This window comes from Pteropus vampyrus, unplaced genomic scaffold (genome assembly GCF_000151845.1).
Source record: "Pteropus vampyrus isolate Shadow unplaced genomic scaffold, Pvam_2.0 Scaffold65, whole genome shotgun sequence".
In the NCBI taxonomy this organism is placed as follows: Eukaryota; Metazoa; Chordata; class Mammalia; order Chiroptera; family Pteropodidae; genus Pteropus; species Pteropus vampyrus.
Window position 1 is genome coordinate 1,611,844 of NW_011888846.1, and position 23,760 is coordinate 1,635,603.

Below are 23,760 nucleotides of genomic sequence, written 5' to 3' on the forward strand. Positions count from 1 at the left end.
TAGCAGCTAACGTTTAAAGCAAGAGTCCCCAACCACCGGGGCTGCGGACTGGTACCAGTTCGTGACCTGTTAGGATCTGGGCCACACAGCAGCAGGTGAGCAGCAGGTGAGCAGCAGGTGAGCGAGCAAAAAAGCTTCATCTGTTTTTGCAGCCACTCCCCAGTGCTAGCAGCACCGCCTCAGCTCTACCTCAGATCATCAGGCATTAGATTCTCATAGGAGCACTGGTCCCTGGTGACAAAAAGGTTGGGGACAGCTAGTTTAAAGGATGTAACTCCTATGGCAGGCATTGTGTGCTAAATAAGCACTTCATAAGTATTTTCACTTTATAAGAACAGCTGTATGATGTGAGTATTGGCCACATTTTAGAGATGAGGAGCTGAGGGAGCACAGAGGGGTCAAGTTACTTGCCCAGGGTCACACAGCTAATAAGCCGTGGGCCCCAGGATTCAAATTTGAACTGCATAATTCTCCTCATACTGTTAACACTTCAAGTACAGGTAGAATAGGGTCAAAGAGAGTCTCATCTCGAGGCCACTGGAGATTTTTAAAGCGGGGAAATGACATGAAATTAGAGTTTTAAGAATGTTGATTTGGCAGTAGTGTTGGATTCATTAGCATGAGGAAAGATTAAAAAGGACACCAGTTAGAAAGCTGTTTTAATTTAACTACGCAGTGGTTATTGCCCAGGGCTCATTTTGCGAGGTTTTTGCATTGTGGAAGCCTTATTCAGGGCCGTCTGGGAGCACAGAGGAGAAATGCTCACCACTGGGCACTGGACTCATGGGGCAAGCGTGGCTTCCTTGGCACAGACATTCGCCGTGGCGTTTACACTGCAATGGGTTTAAGAAGTTGGTGCCTGAACCTCCTGACTCTGCTAGTCGCCTCTGGTGGTGTGTGTCGCTCCCTTAAGTGTGGCTTCTCCAGTCGATCCCTCGCTGAGTGAGCTCGGTTGTTCCCACTGTCGCAGGTACTCCCCGTGCTTGTGGCCCATCCCGTACCCCAGTCGCTCTGACCCCACTCTCTCCTGAGTGCTTTTCTGTTTTCTATTAATTATTCCATGTCCCCGACTCTGGGGCGGACCTCTCCTCCTTCCTTCTCCCTACAAACGCCTGACCTGTCCTCTTCCTCTTAGCCCTCTTCACTCCTGACTCTGTTCTCCTTCAGTCCCATGTCCACGTGGTCACCCATCGTGTCCTGTCAGCGCCATCGCTGGGATATCCCTGGAACCTTCTCTAATGCTCTAGTTTTGGTTCCTCAACCCTAGTTCATGTCCTTGTCCTCTCCTACCTAGACTCTTATATGCAACTTCTTCAGCAAGCATCACACCGCTACCACATGTGACCACAGAGACACATGTCATTTCTCTATTCATATTTCTTGATTATGGAACACTTACCGTTTTCTGTGTACCCAGAGCTGAGGGCACAGCAGTGAGCAGACAACACCCCTGTCCTGAGGGAGCTCACATTTTAGGGACAGACAGTACACAAAGGAGCAGATGCATGGTGTGTCAGGTCATAATAAGTTCCTTAGGAAGCTGGGCTGGGTGTAGTTTTTCTTTTTATGGGACTTCAGGGACCATGAGGTTTGGTGCAAGAACTGAGCTTTGGTAATCAGACTGGCCCAAGGTTGGACTCTCACTCACTTCTACCAGTTATTTGGGGTAACTTTTGGCCAGTTAATTATCCTCTCTGAACCTGTTTATGTACAAAATTGGCTTAATAATGCCTACCTTGTCGGTTATTAGGATTAGATGTGTTAATGCATGTAAATTGCCTAGCACAGTTTGGAGCACATATTAAGTGCTCAATAAACTTTCTCTTTTAAATATTCGCATATGTGTTTTCATCCAAATAGGCTGGCTGCCCTTTCTGGGAGGAAAGACCATGTCTTATTGCTGTTTTTTTTTTTTTTTTTTTTTTAGTAACATTTAAAATAATATTAAACTAATAGACGCTTATTTTAGAAAATTTAGGAAATAAATTTATACAATAAATTTATTGTATATCAGGCACTGTGTTAAGAACCTAAAAGGAATTGTCTTTTTAATCCTTATAAAGCAGGTGTTAGTTCTATTATCATTTTACAAATGAAAAAATAGAGAGTAAGAAAAATTTCATAAGCTTGTAAGCGGAAAGGCCAGGATTTTACATACATGCATTATTATTAAGAATAATAATCATTTTAGAAATTGGGATTATACTGTTTTATAATCTTTTCATCTGTATTATTTTATATTCTTAAAATGTCTTTGGCAGGGAGGGCTTTCAATGACTTCATTGTATTTCGTCATATAAATGTAATACAATTTATCACCCAGGATGACATTTATAATTTTTCTAATTTTTCACTATTACAATGAATATAGTGTCAGGCCTACTTGTCACAGGTCTTTGTTGCTGCTTCTGTTTTTCCCATAGACTGTATTCCTGTGCTAGAATTGCTAAACAAGAGAGCATACACATTTCCCAAGCTTCTGGTGCATGTTCCAGATTGCCCTTCAGAATACATTCTGCTCCCCACTACCCTACCCCAGTGTGTGAGGGGCCCATTTCTCTTACCCCTTGTCAGTACTGGGGTTCTCATTTTAAGAAATTTTTGCTAATTTGCCAAGTGAAAGATACCATGTTTGAATTGTGTCATTTTCATCTTCGTGTTCAGTGACAACTTATGCAGTGTTTGTTTGATGAGTGAGCCCATTTAAGTTTTGGGTTTCTGTAGTTTTTTTCCCTTTTTTGTAGTAAACCTTTAGAATTTGCAACTTCTAATCAAACAGGCCACTGAGAAAACCGCAAAATTGAGCATTGGAATATAGAGTATATTGGTACCAAGTGAGCCTGTCCTCTGGGTGAAAAGCTAGAAGGTTGTGGCTTTTTAATGTTTTGCTGGTTTGGACCCTTCGTGTTCCTGAACAAGGAGAGTTTTATTTCCACATTCCTGGCCTTTTGATCGGTGTTAAAATAATGGCATAAGTAAGCAGATGAGCAAGATGGTATGTGTTATGTTGTATTAATTATCCTCTATCTTTCTCTTGTTTGTATATACAACCTTTTTAACATTAGCATCTGAGCTCCTTGAAGGCAAGTATTGTGTTTTATTGTGTGTTGAGAGAACTCTGTTTATTGATACAGTCACTGAAAAAAATTAATCATTTTTTTGCAGAGAATTTTAGTTCAGTACAATTGAATGTAAGTCAAATCTCATTTCCTACTTTTTAAAAATCAGAATCAGATGTTTCATTATAAAAACAACTTTGCAAACATTGATTGTAAATGTATTGAATGCCTAATACTATATTTGGCTCCTGAAATTGTAGTCCCGCTTGAAAAACACTATGCAGAACGTGAAAGAGTATACGTGAAAGACAATATGCATTGTGTGTTAAGATTTCGGAGTAGAGTTGAGATGCTGTGGAGATTGAAAACAGAAAAGAGTCCCAATGGGAATGTTGGTCAAGGACAGTTTAGTGACGCAAGTGGGTCTCGATCTGGGCCTTAAAGGAAATGTCTGCTTTTCATTTGCAGAGGTGTCAGGACTCTCCCCGGCTGGGGAAATAGCTAGAGCCAGCCGGGAAGATGGGAGGATGGGAAGACAACCTGCCAACTGAAACCAAATTTGTTTTTGTGAGGAATCATGTTGGGTCTTAAAATCGGCCAGTGTAGAGGAAGAGGAGACCTGGCATCCCAGCTGAGGAGTTTAAATTTAGTCTCTTTCCTATCATAAATTCTTAATTAGGAGGCAGTTTAACTAGCAGTTACCAGCAGTTACGATTCACCTGCCTATGATCAAACAACTTTTGAGGACTCAAACCCAGGTCTTCTGAGTCCACACATGCAAACGAATATGTCTGGAGGCTTAGCAAAGATAAGATTGAATAGGTCTTAGTAGTGAAAAGTGCCTCGTGCTCAGAATCAGAGGAACTCGAGGCAGGCAGCCAAGATGGCTGAGCCCCAGTTCTCTTATTTGCTCAATGAGTGCACACTGGTTATCTTAAAAGTGCCTTCCAGATCTAAAATCTAATGATTGGGCTTATGTAGAGGTTGTGCAAGGTGAGAAGCAAGAGGAAGAAGAGTCAAAGATGACACTTGTCTAGACAAGTTTCGAAACTTGGAAAACAGTGCCACTGTTTACGAAAATGGGGAAGTTAGAGAAGGAAGCAGATTTCTTATCTCCCAACCCCCACTTTATCTTTTTGTTTGAATACTTGCATTTTGTTTGTTTGTTTTTTGTAGGGCGGATATGATTAATTTTGCTGAAAATATAGGAGTTAATTCTGGGTGCATGGTGAGGGCTGGAAATGCGGTTGGGGAGTCAGAAGGCATCTGTTGAACTTGTGAGTGTTGATGAGTACCTAGAAGCTGTAAAGGCTGCTGAGGAAGAAACACTGGGACCAAATGGAGGAAGAGGAAAGAGAAAACTGGTAGAGACTAGAAGAGTACAATGTCACAAAACCCAAGGAAGTGAGAGTTTCAAGAAAATAGATATGAAGGCTGTAGTGCCAAGTACACTGAAAACGAGGTCAAGTACAAAGTCACTCACGACTTTGACCTGCAGTGTCATTGGTGGCAGTAGTACTATCCCAGGGGAGCTGTGGAACCAGCAAGTAGAGGTCAAATTGTACATAACTGTAGGTAACTAAGGAAAGAGAATTTTTTTCCTTCTCAAGAGTCATTGCAAAATTACTGTTTACTCACCTAGGAGTGGAATTATTGGGTTATATGGCAAATAAATATATGTTTAGTTTTAAAAAACAGCCTAACTGTTTTCCAAAGCGGCTGTACCATTTTCCATTCCTACCAATAACGCATGAGAGTTCCAGTTACTCTACCACCTGGTCAGCACTTACTGTCAGTTTCGTTTTTTGTTTTCTTTTTTAAGCCATTCTAAGTATGTAGTGGTATCTCCTTTGCATTTTCCTGATGACCGATGATATTGAGTTAGTTGTCATTTCTGTGTCTTTGGTGAAGTGACGTTCAAATCTTTGGCTCTTTTTAAAATTGTTTTCTTGTTAAGTTTTGAGAGTTTTAAAAATATATTTTACACATGTCATTAATCAGATGTGTAATTTGCAAACGTTTTCTCTCTGCCTTTGTACGTTTTAATATTTTATGTGACGAAATGAGAGTGTGTATAAAGCACTTTTGCTATATTGTGAAATAAGATGGTTGTCTCCAGGAAAAGCACTTCTGACTGAGTTGCAAGCTGAAGCAGCTCTTTTTCTCCCCACACAGAATCTCATTTTTTTCTTGAAAGAATGACTGACAGACTGATTATTGAGACTTGCATATGTTCTCAAATCTCAAAATTATCTAAAAAAATACTTGAGATATTTTCTTAAAAATGAATGAGGTCAACCTGTCACTTCGTGGAAAATAACTGACAGTGTTTTTGCTGATAACATTAGAACTCCTCCCAGTTTTCAGTAGAATTTTGGAAAGTTTATATCAACTATTATCTTATAAATTCCCAATACTTAAGTTTTTCTAATTGGTAGTGATATTATTATATGATTTTGGATATCGCGTAATGAAATGAGTTAGCATTTGAAAAATCTGTGATACTCAGTAAAGTAACACTTTCCAAATGACCAATATATGATGTTATAAAATCATACCTGGGTAAAAGATTTATTCAGAATACCTTGTCATTAATCAGTGTATTAATGTATGTTTTATAACATCTTGTAGTGTGTTGAAATGTATGAGAGTTCAAAAAGTCTTTGATACAGCTTCAGATTTCATATTGCAGTTAACTTCTAAGAAACTGCCACTTGTCATGTTTTGGTATGACAAAGGTCAAAAAAGAATATCCCCAGTTATCTGTAAAAATTATTGAAATACTCCTCCCTCTCCCAACTGTATATCTGGATTTTCATCATATACTCAACCAAAATGTATGTCAGTAGGCTGAATATAAAAACATATGAGAATCCAGATGCCTTTTGTTAAACTAAATATTAGAGAGATTTGCAAAAATAAAAATGTTAAACAGAGCCACTCTAATTGCTTTATTTTTTTTAGAAGTTATTATTCACAAAAATGAGTTAACATGTAATAAGTTTATAACTTTTAATTAATTAATAAATATTTTTTAGATGTCTCTTTGAATTTCTATACCAACTTTGGAATTCTTCAGTTATTTTAAAGAGAGCAAAGGAGTCGTGAGACTGCCCCCCTCGAAAAAAAAATGTGTGGCTTGCTTCTTAAGAAAACTGAATTCCAGCATCAGAGTTGTATACTGGTGGCGGAGAGTGCATGGTATGCCCCAGCCAGAGGCTTTTTAGGTTTGAGGTTCCTAGTTCTCCAGAAGGAATTTATATTTACAGAATTGGTCAATTTTATAGTCTTTAAAATGAGATATTATAGATGCTCTTTAACTGTCTTCCATTATCGTATTATGGGAAGATGTATATACCTCTTTCTTCACCAAATCATCCAGAAAACTCAATAAAGAGTAAAGATAGTGGATTTACATCTCACTTACTTACTTCTTCTGTTTATCTCAGAGCTTCTCATTAACGCTGAGAGTAAAGGCTGATGTAACCCATAAACTGGATATGAATGGACTTTGATAGTCATTGCTGGCCACGTAGCTCAGTGATTTAGTCAGCCTGGGCCCAATAACTATATGTATTCTCTGTTTAACACTCAGCCTTTTAGCTCTCATCACTATTCCACAGACTGACATATTGTAAGGCACTTTTCTTATTTTCGTTAGTGCTTTTTCTTCTGGTACTTGAAATGTCAGTGGGAATAGATGCATGCACATTCTGCTTAAAGCTATAGACAACAAACACCCTGATTGAACACCCAGAAGAACTGGTTAAGAAATCATAGAAGAATCAAAACAGATCTCTTAGTTTGGGAGCAGTAAGGCTATTATCTTTGTGCACAAGAGACCATATGTTTATAAAATGACTCCTTGGCTTTTATATGTAGCAGTATTAGATTATAACATTTAAATGGTAGAAATTGGCCCAATGGTGCGGGGGGAAGGGGTGGGTTCAAAACATTGTGACTATATCTAATGTAAAAACATACGAGATCATAGCACTATGGCCTAGTCCCACTCTCTAAACAGGAAACAGAACAATCTGCTCTACAGCATTGCTTAGTCCAGGAAGGTAGATACATGTAAGGCTAATAAAGTTTTGGAATCTTCTAATGAGATTTTGGGTTTAACAATGTCCCAAATAAAAAAGCTTAACCTCTGAAAGACTAGCTGTGTAAGAGTAACCCTTCCTCTACCCTTTTTATTCCCCATTCCCCAGAAAAGCAAAGCTGTATTAGGACTTGTCCATCTGAATATAAATTACAGTCCCACCAAATGGCAGCATGTGGGAATGCTAATGGCTCTGTAGTTAATTTGTAGGATTGTTTCTTATACTACTTTAAGCATAGTCTGTTTTGTATTTCTCAAACAGACTTGATATTATAGCTGCTTAAACAATGGCTATTTTATTCTGAACCTCAGCTGAGAACAGAATACTCAGACTGTTACTTTGAAGTTTTGAACTTTGGTATTTGTCCGTGAAGAGCCTTCTATCAAGACTTGAAAACACTTTTGGGAATGGTGGCCGAGGATGGTGCATGGCCATAAATGTCATCTTAAATCACACAGTAACTTGCTCATGGAACGCCATCTGATTCCTCTCCTTCCCTCACCTTGATTACAGGGAGGTGCAGAAAGCAGTCAACACTGCCCAGGGATTATTTCAGAGATGGACAGAGCTCCTCCAGGACCCGTCCTCGGCCACAAGGGAGGAAATCGACTGGACCACCAACGAGCTGAGAAACAACCTCCGAAGCATAGAGTGGGATCTGGAAGACCTGGATGAAACCATCAATATCCTTTTCTGTGGTGTCTGTGCCACCAGGGGCAAACACACAAATGGACAAGTTTTTATCCAAATGTCTCAAGCACATAGATTGGACATTTCCTTTTATGACTGAGTGATGTTGCTCTTATTTGTACCATGACACACTTAAAATAATTGCCCAGTAAGCTAAGGTAGAGTAGCCAGTTCATGTACAGTGACATTTAGTAAAAGCAGACCTGTTATTGCTAAGTTAGGCTATCAGTGTGAAATAAGTCCACTGATCTGACTGACGAACCAGAAAACTTGTAAAAGCTGAATTATGTGGCCTTTTTCCACTGGAAAAATTACATTTAATCAAAACTTTAGATTGAAGATATGCCAATGTCATATTCTGAGCTCTGTTTTCTTTTTTTCTCTAATTGTGATAAAACATCAAGGAAACCCCTTTGTCAGGACTACTCCATAGTGAGCACGGTTCCTATGCGGTTGATGTTTGGAGCACATCATTTCGATTAATCGTAATGACCCCGGGCACCTTTTAAATTATTAAAAGACAAATGTGTTCTCTAAAATGGTGGAACAAAATATGATAGTGGGATCAAAAGCACAGTTACCGGGAGATAAGTCTTCCCTTGAGATAAGAGGGAAGAGAAAAGGATTGGGGGAAATAGAGAAATTGCAGAGGAAGAGGACAAAATTTGAATAGATACTCATCATTCAGCAGAGAGTTATTGCGTGTACCATGTGCTGGACATTTTGTTAGTTACTGAGATGGGAGTGAGAAGCAAAACAGTGTACCAGCCTTCGTGGAATTCATGGTGGAGGGTAGAGTAGGACTGGGGGCGGGGAATAGGCATAATCTGATAATAGCACAAATATATACTGCAGACTTGAGTGAAAAGGCCAGAGAGCCATGCAAGTATCTCACCTGGGGCAGCAGGACAAGGCTGGGGGTGAGGAGATCAGGGGAGTTTCACGGAAGAAGCCTCCATCTCTAGATGAAGAAGCAGGGTTATCTTGACATAAGTGGAATGGTTTGAAATGATAAATGAAAAAGGCTTGTAAAAGCTGTCATGGAAAAGGTGATCTGGAGTCAAACGAGAATAGCGCTAGCAGGCGTCTGGAGGAGCTCAGCCAGCCATGCTCAGCCAGCCGTGGATTTGTAGTGAACCCGGGAAGGCTGTGGTTCTTAACCTGGCAGGTCATTTCTGCTTTGGGGCACAAGGATCCCTCTATAGTTGTGGGCAGAGAAAGTTTGAGAATGATTGGTGTCAAGTTGGCCATATTTTCAGAAACATCGGGCCAGACTTTATTGCTGGCCTGTAAGAGAGTCTGCAGTTTTTTAACACGATGTGGATTGTTAGGTTTTTGATGATGACACGGCTTTACCTTGACTTTTTGACCCACGCATAGTCGAAGCAAATCCTAGAAAATTCAATCTCGATGCAACCGAATTGAGTATAAGAAAAGCCTTCATTACAAGTACTCGGCAAGTTGTCAGGGTAAGGAATATGACCTTGTCATGTTATTTGTGTAAGAAACAGCCAGACTTCTCAGAACTCTTTCCCTTGATTGTTAACCAATAGGTCAACTATGAAACCACTTTTTCGTATGAATTAAATGTCATCAGTTTCCCACATAGAATTTCTCCAGTTGAAGAAAAGAAATCTGTCGTTAGTGTCGTCAGGCTTATTTCTTAGAGAGTAGACGCTGGCTTGGGAAGCTTACTTCAACGATGTCCTGCCTGTCCATAACTCTCATTCCTCCAAACCAGTTATTGTTTTTCCTCTTTATTTCTTAGTATGCTATCTTTCTGGGTGAAAGGGAAGAATTACTATTCTACTGTTGTAGAAACTGTTTGATTTCTTGATGGATTGGTAATCACTTTGCATTGTGAAGTGGCTCTCACCGTGTTTGGATGGCGGCCCCTTTCACCATCTGAGTTGCTTCTGGAACTCTTGCAACCATGGCACTGACATTTCCATATGCAACTGCTTGACTGCCTTTCGGGAGTGATCCAGAGCAAGCAAGCTTCTGAGTGTAAAAAACCAAACCAATGAACAAATACTTAGTCTCAAATTATTTAGATAACATATTGTCTAAAAACCTCAGAGAGAATATCGTTTCAGTAAAATCCTGTATCATTAAGATATGTTTGTATTTTGAAACTATATAGCTAAGCCATTTGATTAGCATAACTAGATGTAAGAGAGCCAGCTGTCTTTAACATATGTACTAAAAAGCAGCTTCCTTGAATAAAAAAAAAAAAACTTGGGATCATATCAGTGCTAACATATGGCTTTTTTAGAGTCATCTTAGGCAGGAACCTTGGTATGTGTTTGCCAGAGACTTTATGTCATGTGATTTCCTTTTGAAATTATTTCAAATGGGAAATTATCACTGAACTTTAAATGTTCTTGTTCTTTGTTTTATTCATTAGTTGCCTTTATATATACATATATCTAAAATTATTTATAAATAAACCCATATTTTAATGGGGACAGTATCATTTTTGGACCTCAGGTGCCATCATCTATATAATGAGCATTTGGATTAGACACTCCTAATTTCTAGCCAGTTCAGAAAGCTATTCTGATAAGAAGCTTCGTTGTTACGTGACATATTTATTTATTTCATAAATGTTTGCTTCTTAATTTTTTAACAGGTTTTTGAAGGACACTTTAGTAGATGTTGATATTTAAATGGCACCTCACAATGAAGCATATTCTTGACCTCAGTCATTAGAGTTGTTCTCTCTGCGAGGTAGTACCTATAAATTTTGCAAATTGAAATTCAGAGGTCAGTATATTGAATGTTAAGTTAGTTGGTATAATTGGAAGTAGGATCTAAAGTTTGTTTTCTAATATCAGAGAAGTTTTTTAAAGCGCAGTCTTCGAAAGAAGTATTTTAAATCAAGTCCATATGTCATAATATTGCAGCCTCTTTAGAGTTGAGATCTAGACCATACTTTGCTGTATGATCCAACCGAATACTTTAGGGTTTTTAATCATTCTTATTTTTAATTTATGACCCCTTTTGGAGAGGCTGTTACTATTTGCCAGTGGTGGGTTAACAGTACCTAACTGAGCTTTTGCTAATCTGAGTTCAGAGTCTAATTGAAGTCCTGTGGAAGAGAAGGAAGGAATGGGCGCTTTGAAAGTTGGTACAAGGTGGTTATAATTCAGACTTCCCACAACAGGAGTTAAGAAAGCTGTGGCACTGTCTGAACTACCATTCACTTGTCATACATAGGTCTTAGAAGAAGTTTCTAAAAGCCTAATATCTCATGTACATCTATAAAGTAGTCGTCTTGCCAACAGAAAATTATAAAGTATTTTGTCAGCCTTTAAGACAAGTTGTATTTCAGTAATCATGTACTCAGTTCAAATCACTTCAAAGTATATTGAGTTGTGGTCAGAGATGATAAGCAAAGTGTTTTGCTTCATTGTAAGTAATAGGTCCATTCATTTTTCTTTCCATACAAAATTATTTCTGATGCCACTCTGGAAATTCACTCTGGTTTTAGAAATAGTCTATAACAAATCCAACTCAAAAATAAAATAATTGACCTGTTGTATCACTATTCAAAAGTTTTCTCTGGTGTTTAATGGTAATTATCCTAAAGTACATGGTTTTTTATATGTATTATGTATGAAGATGCTAACCTTTTAGCACAGGTTTTTGTGTTTATACCCCAAGATTGCCATTTTTTAACTATGTAACTTTGAGAAAGTATCTCAACCTTTCTAGATCTTAGTCTTCTCAACTGTAAAATGAAGATAATACTAGCTTCACAGGGTCATCATGAAATTTCAATGATAATGTATATAAGCATTTAATAGCATTTCTGGCCTATAGTAGGTTCCCAGAAAACACTAGTCCCTTTCCTCTTTCCTCCTATTTAAATTTATTTTCCAGGTTACCTTTTTTTAAGGGGATGTTGTTCTCTGTGTCATTTCTTTTGTTTTGAGACTGAAAGAAGCCAAAGAATGCTGTGTTTTTGCTATAAAAAAAATTAATAATAAACTGTGGATTTTGCTAATGTGCAAAATGTTAACCATGATTTTGTTTCATTTAAGGATATTCATTTGTTTCCTGGTATTTTACTTATCTTAGGACATGAAGGATCAGATGTCAACTTCATCTGTGCAGGCATTCGCTGAAAGAAAAAATAGACAGGTGCGTAAACATCTGAATGTACAGTATCAATCAAAGAAAATACTTGGAATTTAAAAATGCTGGTATCTGTATATCTTGTGGTCATGCAGAAGCCCTGTGCATGCTGAGCCTGGAGGCGGGCTGGCAGCTTTTGCGAAAGTCCAGCCATCGGCCTGCCTGAGCATCATCGTTAGCTGTGCCCCCATCTCACGCTCTGCGTTTCATAGCTCCCTGCGCTAACTCTGATAGCCCTTACCACAGAGCCATTTACTCTGCACCTGCTGAGCACATTCTGTGTGCCAGGTTCTGTTAAGGGCTGTATTTGCTCAGTTTCTTGTCTTTTTCTCTGCCAGACCCCAAGCTCCTTGAGAGTGAGGAGGGATTGCGTCATGCTCTTTTTTTTTCTTTTTTTAAATTTCTAGCTGCTATTATATTGCTTACCCCATAGAATTCACTGGACATTTAATGATTGAAACTTTGTGAAATTCAAAATGAAATGAAAAATATTTGAGGAACCTTAAACGTGTGTGAATTAATGAGTTAAATCTTTTATCATTTTAAATATCTTTTTTTTGAGATGTTGCCCAGTTTTTATTAGTTATTACAAATAAATTTTGAAACCTAATGAATTTCAGGAACCAAAGCACAGATATTGACACATCAAAAATAAAAGCTACAGAGACCAGTTCTTGAATTTTAAATAGCTTTTTAAAATTAGACACTTGGGTATATGAAAATTTTTTTTCAACTGATAAAATACAGTCCTTTTTTAAAAAAAAATATGTACCAGTTACCTAAAATTTAGGCTTGATTTGGATTCTGTTCAGATTCCACAAAGTTGCCAATAGTCCCTTTACTAGATTGTCAACTGAAGAAATCAGCTCACCACCTTTAACTAGGAACCAGCAGTTCACAACATAAATCCCTACTTCATACCTGTTAAGTGTTTGTTGACCCACTTAATTTTGAAAATAAATATTATAAAAGCTCAAAGAAGAGGAAGGGGCTCTCCAAATATCACCTCACTTAATTTTCCTGTTAACTTTCCCTGCCGGAAGCTCTCAGATGTCCTGGTCCTCTTCTCATACCGCCTCAGAATTATGCCCTGTATCCTGAGCTTCCCCGAGCCTTGCCCCCAAGGTATAGGCCATTTGGCTGAATTCACCTCTGAAAGTCAGGCGAGATCAGTGTCGGTGTTGAGGGGCTATTGGAAGGCTTTTCAGATAGCGAACCAAGTAATCAGTTGGGCTTTTAATAGTTTCGGAGAGAAAAAGTACCTGGTAAAAAGATTTGGTGGCTCCACAAGGAAAAAGAATCTTAGTCACCAGCATCTTCTGGTTCTTTGAGCAAGGCTGGTCTGAGCAGTTACTTTGACCAACTAGTCAGAAAGGCCTTTGGGGATCCCAGTCGGAGCCAGCCGCTGAGACTGACCACTCCTATTCCTGGCTGGCTTCTTCATGTACGGAAGACGTTCCCAAACTTACCCTTTTCTGGCTACAACCTTCCTCCAGTTCCTGTCGAGAAACTCAGCCCTGTCGTCTGGAGGCCTTGGTGGCAATACTGACTTCAGGGCCAGCACTCGCCTTGGTTATCAGGGTCACGCACCTGGCATGGCCATACCTGCCTGGGGCAGCAACCCCCAGTTCCTATCCGCGAAGCCTGTAGCCTTTTAGTTCAATTGAAGGACATTGGGATTTAGTTGGAATTAAATTGAACAAACATTGGTGGTTCTTGTGCCTTTAGTATGTGAGAGGCTATGACCTAGCTTTTTGTCATTGAGGAAATCTCTCCCTCCGCCCTCAAAGAAACCCAAAAACTTCTTGGGCTGTAGGACTCTAGATCTCTGGGATCAGTTAGACTAGAGCCTGCGGGTCTCTGGTGACTTCTGAGGGCTCTAGGAAGAGCTGCCCTAAAGGGATTAAGCGCTTTAGACTGTACAGCAGAGTACACATGGGCGTTTGTTAATTTAGAGTTGATATTTATTTACAGTGTAGTGGGACAGAGCCCATTTGTAAGTCTCATTGGGAGAGCGTATCCTTCCTGGCATTCTTTAAATCGTACCACACAGGTATCAACCTGCACCACTGCATGAAAGGCGGACCTCGGGGAAAATAGATCATGAACAGTGCAAGACGCTTCGTATCACTGTGATGGGGCACTTGTTCTGAGGAAGTAACCGTTTGCTCCTCTTGACCCCGTTGCCCCTGCCCCGCTCTCGCAGGCACTGCTGGGGGACAGTGGCGGCCAGAACTGGAGCACTGGAACACCGGATAAATACGGGCGCTTTGACCGCGAGCTCCAGTTAGCCAACTCCCATTTCATCGAGGAGCAGCAGGCACAGCAGCAGGTACTGAGAACCCATCAGCCAAGGACAGGTGTGGAAGGCAGGGCACGTCCCCGGTTTCAGGGGGCTTTGTTGCTAATGACAGGCAGGTTGGACCAGCGCGCACCCAGCGGCTCCGTGTCTACCTGCGTGATGACTGCTTGTATAAAGGGATTCCAAAACCTTTAGAGCATGGCTGTTTCAGGAGAACCAAGCCGATTAAGTCTCTTAGGAAAAGCAGACCAGACCTCCAAATCTGACAGACAAGGTCACTGATTTAAAAACAAAAACAAACAAAAACCCTTCTTCCCCAGCCTCCACTCACATACTTGTTGTTTTGTACATTTCAACAAAAGCAAACTTTCAGAAAAATTGAGTCCTGGTTTTTCCATTGAAAATTATTGTTGGTTCCATTATGTATAAAAATGATTGCTTTGGTGGAGGTGAAGAGGTAGAAGGAAAGTAAGGTTGATTTTTGTCTGTGTTGTTGCTTTTGCTGTGTAGTTGTATTAATAAAAGGAAACAATATATCTGGGGATTTGAGATTATCCATGAAAAGAATGGGTCCTAAAAAATGGAATTTAAGGAAGGAATTTAAAAAAAATTTAAGGTCCTTTGGGGTTTTTTTCCCCATTTTTTCCATGTCTGCTTAACCAGTTGTCTGCTGAAATTGCTATTAACCAAGCAAACTTTTTTTTTAATGTAAAAAATGAGGAGGCCACTGCAGAATTAAATATTTATCACTCAGTAGTTGTCCTTGAGATAACTTACTGCCACAGGGCCTCCTCAAGTTTGTCCTTGAGGAGAAAGGACACTGCGTGTGACTTTCCCAGATCCAGAGATCTACCAGATTCTCTTCTGCGTTTAAGTCTGCTGTGGATTGAGACCTTAACCCTGGCAGTGGGCTTCCTCTTCCCAGGCACCCCCATGTCTCGGGGGTCACTGCACAGGTGCTTTTGGCCATTATCTGTTCCCTTCAGCCAACCAGAGTGAATCTCTCTTGGTGGTTTTTAAGCCTCGCTGTTCACAAGTTGGATTAGCAGGAGGTGTCGGTAGCTTGACAGTTCAGCCTTTTGAGCAGCATGTTCTCAGAGGTGATGGTCTGGTCCTTTGATTCTGGGCTTTGCTTCTGAATGCGAATTGTCTCAAGTTGGCAAAGAAGCCAGCAGCTGCTAGAGTGCTGGGCTCAGAACCAGGTAAGACGGATTTTAATTGCCTATTTCCCATGTCTCTGGCACCAGCTGATCGTGGAACAGCAGGATGAGCAGTTGGAGCTGGTCTCTGGCAGCATCGGGGTGCTGAAGAGCATGTCCCAGCGCATTGGAGGGGAGCTGGAGGAGCAGGCAGTGTGAGTGTGAGACCTGCTTCTCATGGCCATGAAATTGAGGGGAAGAGCCATCTTAAGGGACCCCTAAAAAACCCAACAATTATAGGACTAGTAAACCAAAAGCTATTTTATTTATAGCTATATTTTCTGTTTTATAGACTAGCTTCTCCAAAAGAAGCAAATTATCAGATAAAATATTTTGGAGGGTTTAGGCAAAGTTATAATTGTTATTTTTTTAAACACTTGCAAAAAGATACAGTTCCTCTGAGCAGATACGCAGTGTCGTTATGAGTGGAAACGTGAAACTGATAACAGGTGTAATCTCTGGGGGTTTGTGTCCCGAAGAGAGTAGGACATGAGCTAACTTTATTGTCCCGTGACTCTCATGCTACGTCAAACAAAACTTTTTGTTTTGTATCTTAAATTTGAATTTAATGAGAAAAATTTACAAATTTAACTGCAATTAACAAAAAATCTTTCCCTTTGAAAATCAAAAGTAAAAACACGGAAACGTAACTGGGTTTATTTGTTTTTCCTTAAGCACAAGTCTTTTCGCACTCTGAAAAATGACACCAAAATCAGCATTCTTAAGTACTACCACATAATAATACCTTTGCCATTTTATAATTTTTTTTCTGAAAAACATAAGATATTCCACTAGGATATATCAGAAACTCTCCTATCCCAATTTTGTGTTCAGTGTAACACATTCACTTATCATAAATTCAGACTGGGCATCTGTTCTGGGAGGCGTTGGGTATCGATAGAGGAGCAAACGGAATAGACACTGTCTCTCTGTCATCAGAGTTTACCATTTACTGGGTAGAGTGGACATGATACAAATGAATGCAAGTCACCAACCGGTGGCAGAGAAGCGGGAGGACGGCTGTGGCGGGGGAAGCGCATGGTGCCCCGAGAGCCCTGACTTAGCCTAACCTAGTCCAAGGTCCCTGAGAAGAAAAGTTTAACAGGAACTGGAAAGATGAGTTAGAAGGTAGCCGGGTCATCGAGTGTGGGTGGGAAGAGGGATGTGAAGGGCGAGAGTCCACCTGCAGGAAGGAAGACCGCCTGTGAAGACCTAGAGGTGAGAAAGTCCCTGGAACAGAAAGGGTTAGTGTGTATCTAGAGCATGGGGATTGGGATGGGGCATTGCAGAAGTCAAGACGCAGAGGCAGAGAACACATCAGGGGGCCTGAGAAGCCGTGTGAAGGAGTTAGGACTTTATTCTGGTGGGAAACCAGCGAAGGTTGTGTTAGGAGTCATCCATGGTTTACGTTTTGGAAGGTCCATCTCTCTAGTTTAGATGATGAGTCAAAGTGGAGTAAGACTTGGAAGCAAGGAGACCCGCCAGGAGGCTGAAGGAGCAGGAATCTCGGTGTGCATGTCTAATTTCTGTCTGAAATGTATTCTTACCCTAAATTCCAGCTTGGGGAAGAGAAAAGACTAATCACCTGAGCCACCGCTGCTTGGGTGATGATAGGGAGAGCCTGGCAGACTTCCAGTGAAAGGCGGTGCATTGGGCATATCCTGATCCCACTCCCTCTCTAAAGCATACTGGAATGATGGCCAAGGATTTTTTTTATGGCATAAACCTATGGGGATATTGAGTATAGAATAAGAAACAATAACCATAATAACATTTTCGATTCTGGAAAGTAGAACTCTGTACGCTCACTGACTCGGCAGACCAGAGAAAGCAGACTCCTCAGCCAGCAGAGGGGAGAGCCAAGGAGCCTGTGCGATTCACACCACAAACCCCCAGCTGGGAAGAGCACTTCCTCGCTCATGGCACTGTGAACCCTGAGAGTTGATCTCATAAAATTGTGACACAATTACATTGGAAGGAAAGGGGGAGAGGAGTAGGAAGGACGCAGAGGTGGGGATGAAGGGGGAGAAGAGCTAAGCCCTAGCCTTTCACAGTGCAGAGCCAGTGCGGTCAGGATGCAGAGGTGCAAGCGTGTTACTTCAAAAACTGGAGAATGCACCAGGAGAGTAGTGTGAGGGGCCGAAAGCATCTGCCGCAGGGAACAGTAAACAACTGAGTTTTTAACAAAAAACTACGTAGCTCTTTAAACTGTATGTGCATAACTGATAAAATAAGTACATTGAAAGGAAGAAACATGGGTCTTAACCTGTGCTGTCCAGTACAGTAGCCACATGTGGCCACCGAGTATGTGAAGTGTGGCCGTCTGAATTGAGATGCGCCCTGAGTGTAAAATGAACACTCGATTTTGAAGACTTACTATGAAACAGATGGACAATAGCTTATTAATGATTTCTTACATTAATTACATGTCGAAATGACTGTTTTGGATATATTAGGCTAGATAAAACAGATTATTAAATTTTTGCCTTTTTTTTTCAAACCTGGCTACTAGACAATATTAAATGGCATATGTGACTTGCATTATATTTCTTTTGTACAGTACTGAGTTAGATAGGCCTGGTGTAGAAGGTAGCTGCCATGGCTTTGTGTTTTCCAGCTACCTTCACCCCTTGAGTAGTGGGTGTCGTTGGCCTAGAGTCAGTGACTTGCCTGTTTTGTCTTTGGGGGAAGTCCTCCCCCCCGCCGCCCCCCACCCTCCCCGGCACATCAAGGTGGCTCTTGTTTGTCAGCAGGTGGCCCTGCCTGAATAAGTCTGCAGCTGCAGGGCCACGATGCTCCCAGGGTCTAAGACGAGCTCCAGATGTCTGAGTTTGAAAATTCAGGTAAAGGAGGAGACTTGTTTATTTAGCTGTCAGCATGGAGTTGATTTAATAATTGACTTAATAAGGAGCTATTTGCCCCGAATCCTGCAGGACTGTCAGGAGCTTCATGTGGGCCCAGACTTCGACCAGTACTTTCTAGCTGCCATTGATGCTGTCAGAGTAATAAAGCCTTTTTAATAAGACCTTTGGTACTAATTGGTTACATTCTATCCGCAGGATAATCCTATGTTAATCTAAGGTTGAAAAGTCTGGAATGTTTAGGAACCTATGAAATAAATACTTTTGGAATAAGAGTTTTTTGGTGTTTTCTTTCCTAGCTGCGCCTTAGACAGCAAATAGCATAGGCTTCCTGGAGCCAGTTCCCTTCATGGGGAAAATGCCGGCTTCTCTGTGGCTGTAGAGAGGACCACGCATCGTCAGCAGCGTCCTTCCTAAGGCTTCCGGCGTTATGATACAGCACTAAGTGCTTGAGAGGAGAGTGGTGTTTGATTAAAGTGGATTCTAAACCCACGTTGCTTTGTATGTTCTGTAGTGCTTCTAAGACCCGGCAGGGAAGCAGGACCAGTAGGTTGCCCCATTTGTAGGTGAGGAAGTGGTCCCAGCGGCTGTGGGTGCCTTGTCCATGGTAGCCGGGTCAGCAAGGGGCGAAGCCCGGCTGACTTCACATAGCCTTCTCTCCGCTACACTGCGCTGACACTGAGTTTGTGGTATTGTGTAGTCAGGTCCACACTGCTTTGTCTGCAATTTTGAAATCTAGAAAACTAAAAAAAGTTTTTTAAATGTTTTTTAAGTTTGAAGCAAGCTCATTACAGAAAAACCTGACTTGAACAGACTGCAGCTATGATTGCTCATAGTTTTTCTCTGCAGAAATATGAACATATTTGATGAGGAGGACTTCTCCCAGGCCCTGCTGAGGCTGTTAGCTAACATACAGCATATATTACTACTTTTTAAAATTCCAGTAATTCTGCAATAAAAAACACATCTTGTCTCAAGAATTTCAGCTAATAGATTGGGTGCTTAAATCCCAGTGTTGGGTGCTTAAATCCCAGTGTTGCCTGTCTTATGTTTGCTAAAACTAAGGCCTAGATCCTGATTTAATTCCATGGCCAATTCATTGCCATGGCTTTGTGTTTACCAGCTACCTTCTACATCTGCTTCTCTTTCTAGTATGCTGGATGACTTCTCTCATGAGTTGGAGGGCACTCAGTCTCGGCTGGACAATGTAATGAAGAAACTTGCAAAAGTATCTCACATGACCAGTGGTATGTATGGTGTTTAAAGCACAAGAATATTTAATTCTAAAAGCACAGTTTCCCACTGTCAGACCGCACACGGCTGGTGGTGGTGGCTTACCTCCTGGCAGAACAACTTTCTTTGCAGTTACAACATCTTTTTCTTTTTCTTTTTTTCCTATTTCTTTGTCAAAATAGGGAACTTATTTTAAAACAAAATTGAGAAGCCAGTTACTGTTTCTCCTGGACTGACTTCATCGAAAGAAAAACCGCTATCATTTCAGAATAAGATACCCTTTGCAGATCTGTTTTAAATCGTGTATATTTAAATCCATAGTGAAATATTCCAACAAACACCAGGATGGGGATGAAGAAGTAACATTTTTCAAATTAGTTACTATATATCTAGGAAGATGTCTTCCAGTGACTCTTTTTTGATTACAAAAACCCACCTAGCCTATTACATGAGAAATAATATATTTTTAAATCAAAGAAAATCCGGTATCTTTTTTTCCTTTACTTGGTGAGGGGTGGCTTGGCCAAGGAACCGAGATTCTCCTTGAGGTAATTTAAGTGTTCTTGCACCATAACGCCCCCTCCTTCACGAGCACTTCCCTGTTTCTCGACACTTTGTTTTTCTATTGGTTCCCCCCGTCAGGTACACGTTATAGAGTCTAACAGTTTAGCCTTTTGAAGCAAGATTGAAATACTTGTGTATATTTGCTTTTCAGTAGTTTGATAGTCAAGTTACATTAGCAGGTCTCTGGGGCTCAGTTTCTTATCTGTAAAAAATATGTTAATGCCTGCCTCCCAAGGTCATTGTGAGGATTAAATGAAATAATAATAATTAATGCACAACTGTTTAGCAGTGTCTCCCCTGTATTAGTACTTAGTAAATGTTCAAAGGAAATCATAAGACAGGTAGAAGATGGCCCTGAGGGGCAGAGGGAAGCTCACAGCTAGACTTAGTTCCTTCTTTCTCTCCAGGGACAAATATCTATGCTTCTTCGGCTTGCCATTGCCGGAAGCGGGCACCAGCCTAGTTCCTCTTTGTGTAAGTGCTGCTGAAGTGAGCACAGCTTAGTTTGTCTTTGACTCCTTGAGAGAAAGGTTTGCAAAGTCACCTTTCTGATTTCCTCTGTTCTCTCTTCTTCCATCCCCACCCCACTGCTTTTAAAAAATGCTTTAATGAAGTATTATATAACCAGTTTAAACACCAGGCCTCTCACTAGTGTATGTATTAGTCACAAAGTCAAGTAGCTACTTCAGCACCAGTTTTGTTTGGGGAAGACCAAATGAACAAAGATGCACTGTGTCTTTGCTTCCCAGAATTCCGGGTATGAATAATTTAGAAAAGTACTTGCATTGTGTTAAGCCATCCAGTATGTATAAATAGCACCAAAACTTGCTTACGCTTTATTCTACTTTTTCCTGAAAGAAAGATTTAGGGAGCAAAGTAGGAACTTTAGTTGGATTTGTCTAGGAAAGAGAGCCAGGAAACAGCATTTAGCCTGAAAGGCCCTTCAGTTTGGACAGTTTGCCTGTGGTTTTCATTTTCATCTTTGCTTGCTCCCAAAAGAAAGATTGCTCAGGGCCTCCAGCTTGGTGGTGTCTGCTTCAGCTTGATGACAAGGCAATTTGTATTTGTCTCTGTTCTCCATAACTTCTGGGAAAGTTTACTGCTTTTTAATCAAACCTGTACATAAAGAAAGTATATCAAGACACAGTGAAGTTCAGTTAGGCAGTAACTGAATACACATGCTCCACAGTTCTTGAGAGGCAGAACATCTGCTTTCCTACACCTGGCTGCTTTGTGGGCAGAAGTCAACCAAGATGCCACACTTACTTTTCGAATGACCCAAGAGAGATACTAATCTCATCATTTTCCTACCCAAAGAAAGTATATCCTTTTGAGTAGATACCGAGGTTTTCTTCCTCTCACTTTTCAAAATTCTCTTATTCATCTTTTCTCTTTAGGGGAGGAAAAAAAAAAAACTACCATCAGAGTTTCCTTTCTTCCCTTCTGCTCTTTGAGGCTGGCTTGACCTTGGAGAAAGCTGGTTAGGACTTCTCACTTGAGTGGTTAGGACTTCTCACTTGAGGTCACAAAAGCCCTTGTGGTTAGTCCCCACCCCTTCTAGGGAGAAGTCAGCTCGGTAACAGCTCCCTAGGGTTACCTAGTTCATGCTTCAAAGAAGCAACTTAACCACTTCAAAGGTAAGTAGCCTTAAAGGAGCATTCCTGGATTGTGCTAGCTTGTGCGATGGATGTTCTCCTTGATGAAAATCCCTATTTATGATGCAATTGCAGAGGAGAAAGTGATTGGAGAGTGGGAGGGTGTTTGGGTTTGGTAGAGGCTGATGGAAAACCAAAAAGTGGAAATCTGCGTTTGAATATGGGAGGCTGCCTAGGGGTGGGGGGTAAGTGTAGGAATTAGGGTGTGAGATTAGAGGTGGGGTAGTTAGGAAGCAGTTACCTTGACTGTTTTGTCCTGAGAGAATATCTACTAATTTAATGAGAGTGGTTTTAAGTTATTATAAACACTTTAAACAGATGAGAGAATGTTAGATATTAGAGTTTTCTTGACCACTGAAGCGATAGTTAAACAGATTAAAAATAGTAAATGTCTGATGTAGGCCAACTCTGCCTCTTTGGAACAGTCCTGCTTCATTCAGAAAGGAAACAGAGAGCGGTGGTCTTTGCCCTAATCACAGCAAGCACGTTCCCAGCCTGTGGGACCGTGCAGAGCAGGGTGGCCACCACTAAGAAGGTTTTAGCTTCACTTTTATCATTTAGTGGACGTTCCATTGGCTGCTTTTAAGATTTTGTTCTCCAGGACATTTAAATAATTTAAGTTTATGTTTTGTGGACTTAGCATTGCCATGTGGAAGGTTTGATGATCTGTTTTCTTAGATTCAGACCTTTTTATAATGTGATTCTCAATAGCTATGGTGTGCTAAAATCTTCAGGCTTTCGAATAAACTTCTGATGAATCGGTATACATTTACAGTTATTTAAACGGAACCCGTATTTCTAGCAGTTGATTACATTTTCATAAGCTAGTGAAACTCTTTTCTCTCAGTCTGACCCACTGAGGAAACGTTTCCACCCGTGGAAACGGCAGGACTCATCAATGGAAAGACCACTTATTCTTTCTACATCTGCTCACATTAAGAAACCATCCTGTCTACGGCCATGCCACCCTGAACAAGCAGGGTCAGGCCTGGTTAGTACTTGGATGAGAGACCACCTAGGAAGACCAGGTGCTGTAGGTATAAAAAATAAAAACTAAAGTATTGTAAGCTGACAAGATCCTTGCAATCTGTGAGGTCAACCAAGGGTTGCCTCGCCTAAAAAAAAAAGAAAAAAGAAACCATCCTGATGATCACAGCATCCTGTGCCCCAAGTATATGCTCCAACAGCATGTGTGAGGATATTTATGTCATTTAGTTCTCCCGACAGCCCTGTGAAACAGCCCTTGTAGCGTTAGGGGGGGCCACCAGAGTCAGGATTGTGGGCTGCAGCTGGGGTTCCCCCCCGGGGCCTGTGTGGACCCCTCTGTCCCACAGGGCCTCCTTGCTCTCAGCTATTTCGGCAGACTCTAGCCACAGTTTCCTGTGCCTGTTCTAAATTGTCGGTAGGGTAGCAAGTTTCAGAAAAGACAGTTCACTTTCACTTAGAGAAGCTGTGTGAGTTAGTTTAACACGGTTACGGGTTAAGTCATCTGTGTCTTGACGAGGTGTGGTGTGAACTTGATGGTTGCTTGGGCTTGCTTTTCCAGCTCTTCATTTCCTGGAGTGACCAGCAGTAGCTTTTGTCTCCTTTCCATCCTCCCATGGTGCTCACTGAGCAGAACAGGGTTGTTGAATTAAATTGACTTTGGTGGAGGGTAAAGCAGATGGGCTTTGATCTGTAATGCCAGCGCCAGCACTGTTTCCAGCGACACAGTAACCAGCAGAAAGCTCAGAGCCACAGGTTCTAATTAAAGACTTGAGACACGTGCTTATTACGAGGCAGCTTCCAGGGGACTGGCCGAGGTGCAGACGCGTGTGCAGTGCAGGCCGGAGCTGAGCAGCGTTAGAGTACCAGGCACCTGGGCAGGTTCAAGATCCTCTCTGTGGCTGTCATTTGCACATTCTGTCCCTTTCCTGCTTCAAGGTGTGGCCTTAAGTTTCATGTGACTGTG

General features: G+C 41.0%; 1 protein-coding gene across 4 annotated transcripts in view; it reads left to right on the plus strand.

Annotated features, from left to right (window-relative positions):
* The window catches only part of STX6 (syntaxin 6), a 37,641-nt gene that overhangs the window by 3,301 nt on the left and 10,580 nt on the right, over positions 1-23,760 (plus strand). Inside the window, exons 2-8 of one of the 4 annotated variants that reach the window (XM_011361213.2) lie at positions 7,679-7,848; positions 9,230-9,324; positions 11,939-12,001; positions 14,202-14,327; positions 15,545-15,651; positions 19,510-19,604; positions 22,657-22,779. In XM_011361213.2, the coding sequence (XP_011359515.1) occupies positions 7,679-7,848; positions 9,230-9,324; positions 11,939-12,001; positions 14,202-14,327; positions 15,545-15,651; positions 19,510-19,604; positions 22,657-22,661 (661 nt within the window). In that variant the 3' untranslated portion in view covers positions 22,662-22,779. Of the gene's footprint in view, positions 1-7,678; positions 7,849-9,229; positions 9,325-11,938; positions 12,002-14,201; positions 14,328-15,544; positions 15,652-19,509; positions 19,742-19,772; positions 20,789-22,656; positions 22,780-23,760 lie in introns of those variants that run through there. The other 3 variants (XM_011361212.2, XM_023531242.1, XM_023531243.1) reach the window with 3 other exon arrangements.